We start from the raw sequence: 1,017 nt of genomic DNA on the forward strand, positions 1-1,017 counted from the left end.
GTCGTCAGAGGGAACCTTTAGCACCAGCATATAGGGAGGAAACTTAATTTTCTCAGAATGGTTGAGTGGGCTGAGTCGCAAGGTCATCATTAAGCAATTTTTGAAGCAGTCATCCTATTCTAATCAGCCTTACATTATGTCACTGAAGGTCTGAATTACCAATCATAGCAATTACAAGGTTAGTTATGCTGCAATTAGTCTGTGTGACTGAAGACCTGAGTGGTCATGCATAACAAATATAAGGCAGTTATGCTAGGGAGCCTGAGTGGCCAAGCATAAGACAGTTGTGCTGCAATTAGCCTGAGTGGCTGAGGGCCTGTGTGGCCATGCACAACAAAGTATGAGGCAGTTATGCTGTAATCAGTCTGTGTGACTGAGGGCCTTAGGGTGGTAAAGGAGGGATCCCAGTCACAAATTAGGGGCATGTAACATATTTTCTGTTGCGAACAGAGCACGGTTAGTGCAAATTGCTCGAGCTAAGTAGCATTAATTAGTCCTAAATTTCTTAGAAATTGGTCCTGTTTCTTTCAGATATCCCTCACAACAATAATTATGTTTGAATCTGGTGAGTTTGGAGATACCTACAAGGGTGAATGATCAGTGAATTTTTTCACATTTAATTGTAAAATACAGTAAAAATGATTTATTGCACTTCGTTGACAACTTGTAACAGGAGTCTGTTCAAACAATAGCAACATTTTCTGTAAGTTGTGATACGTACATAAGCTACCATTAGATCCTCAATTTTCAAGAAAATTTAGTCAAGATTCATGATAAACAAAACAATAGGACCGTGGATCACGCTAGACTATCAATAATTCACAGATCACAAGCACATTTCAGCTCTTTTTATATGTAATGCACCTTTTCTTTTCTCGAATGATGCCTCGTGCAGAACCCCTTTACCACCTTGTTGTCATGCATAAGACGTTATGCTGCAATCGGCCTTTGTGGCTGAGGACCTGAGTGGTCATGCATAACAAAAATAAGGCAGTTATGCTGCAATCAGTCTGTGTG

General features: G+C 40.1%; 1 protein-coding gene across 1 annotated transcript in view; it reads left to right on the forward strand.

The window, feature by feature from the left end:
• LOC137988114 (uncharacterized) overlaps nucleotides 1–47 on the forward strand; it is a 14,655-nt gene extending 14,608 nt beyond the window's left edge. The window contains exon 3 of the mRNA XM_068834170.1: nucleotides 1–47. This exon is cut by the window's left edge and continues 2,553 nt beyond it. Coding sequence (XP_068690271.1) covers nucleotides 1–47 — 47 coding nt within the window.
• The last annotated feature ends 970 nt before the right edge of the window (nucleotides 48–1,017 follow it).

Source organism: Montipora foliosa, unplaced genomic scaffold (genome assembly GCF_036669935.1).
Source record: "Montipora foliosa isolate CH-2021 unplaced genomic scaffold, ASM3666993v2 scaffold_407, whole genome shotgun sequence".
NCBI classification, from domain to species: domain Eukaryota; kingdom Metazoa; phylum Cnidaria; class Anthozoa; order Scleractinia; family Acroporidae; genus Montipora; species Montipora foliosa.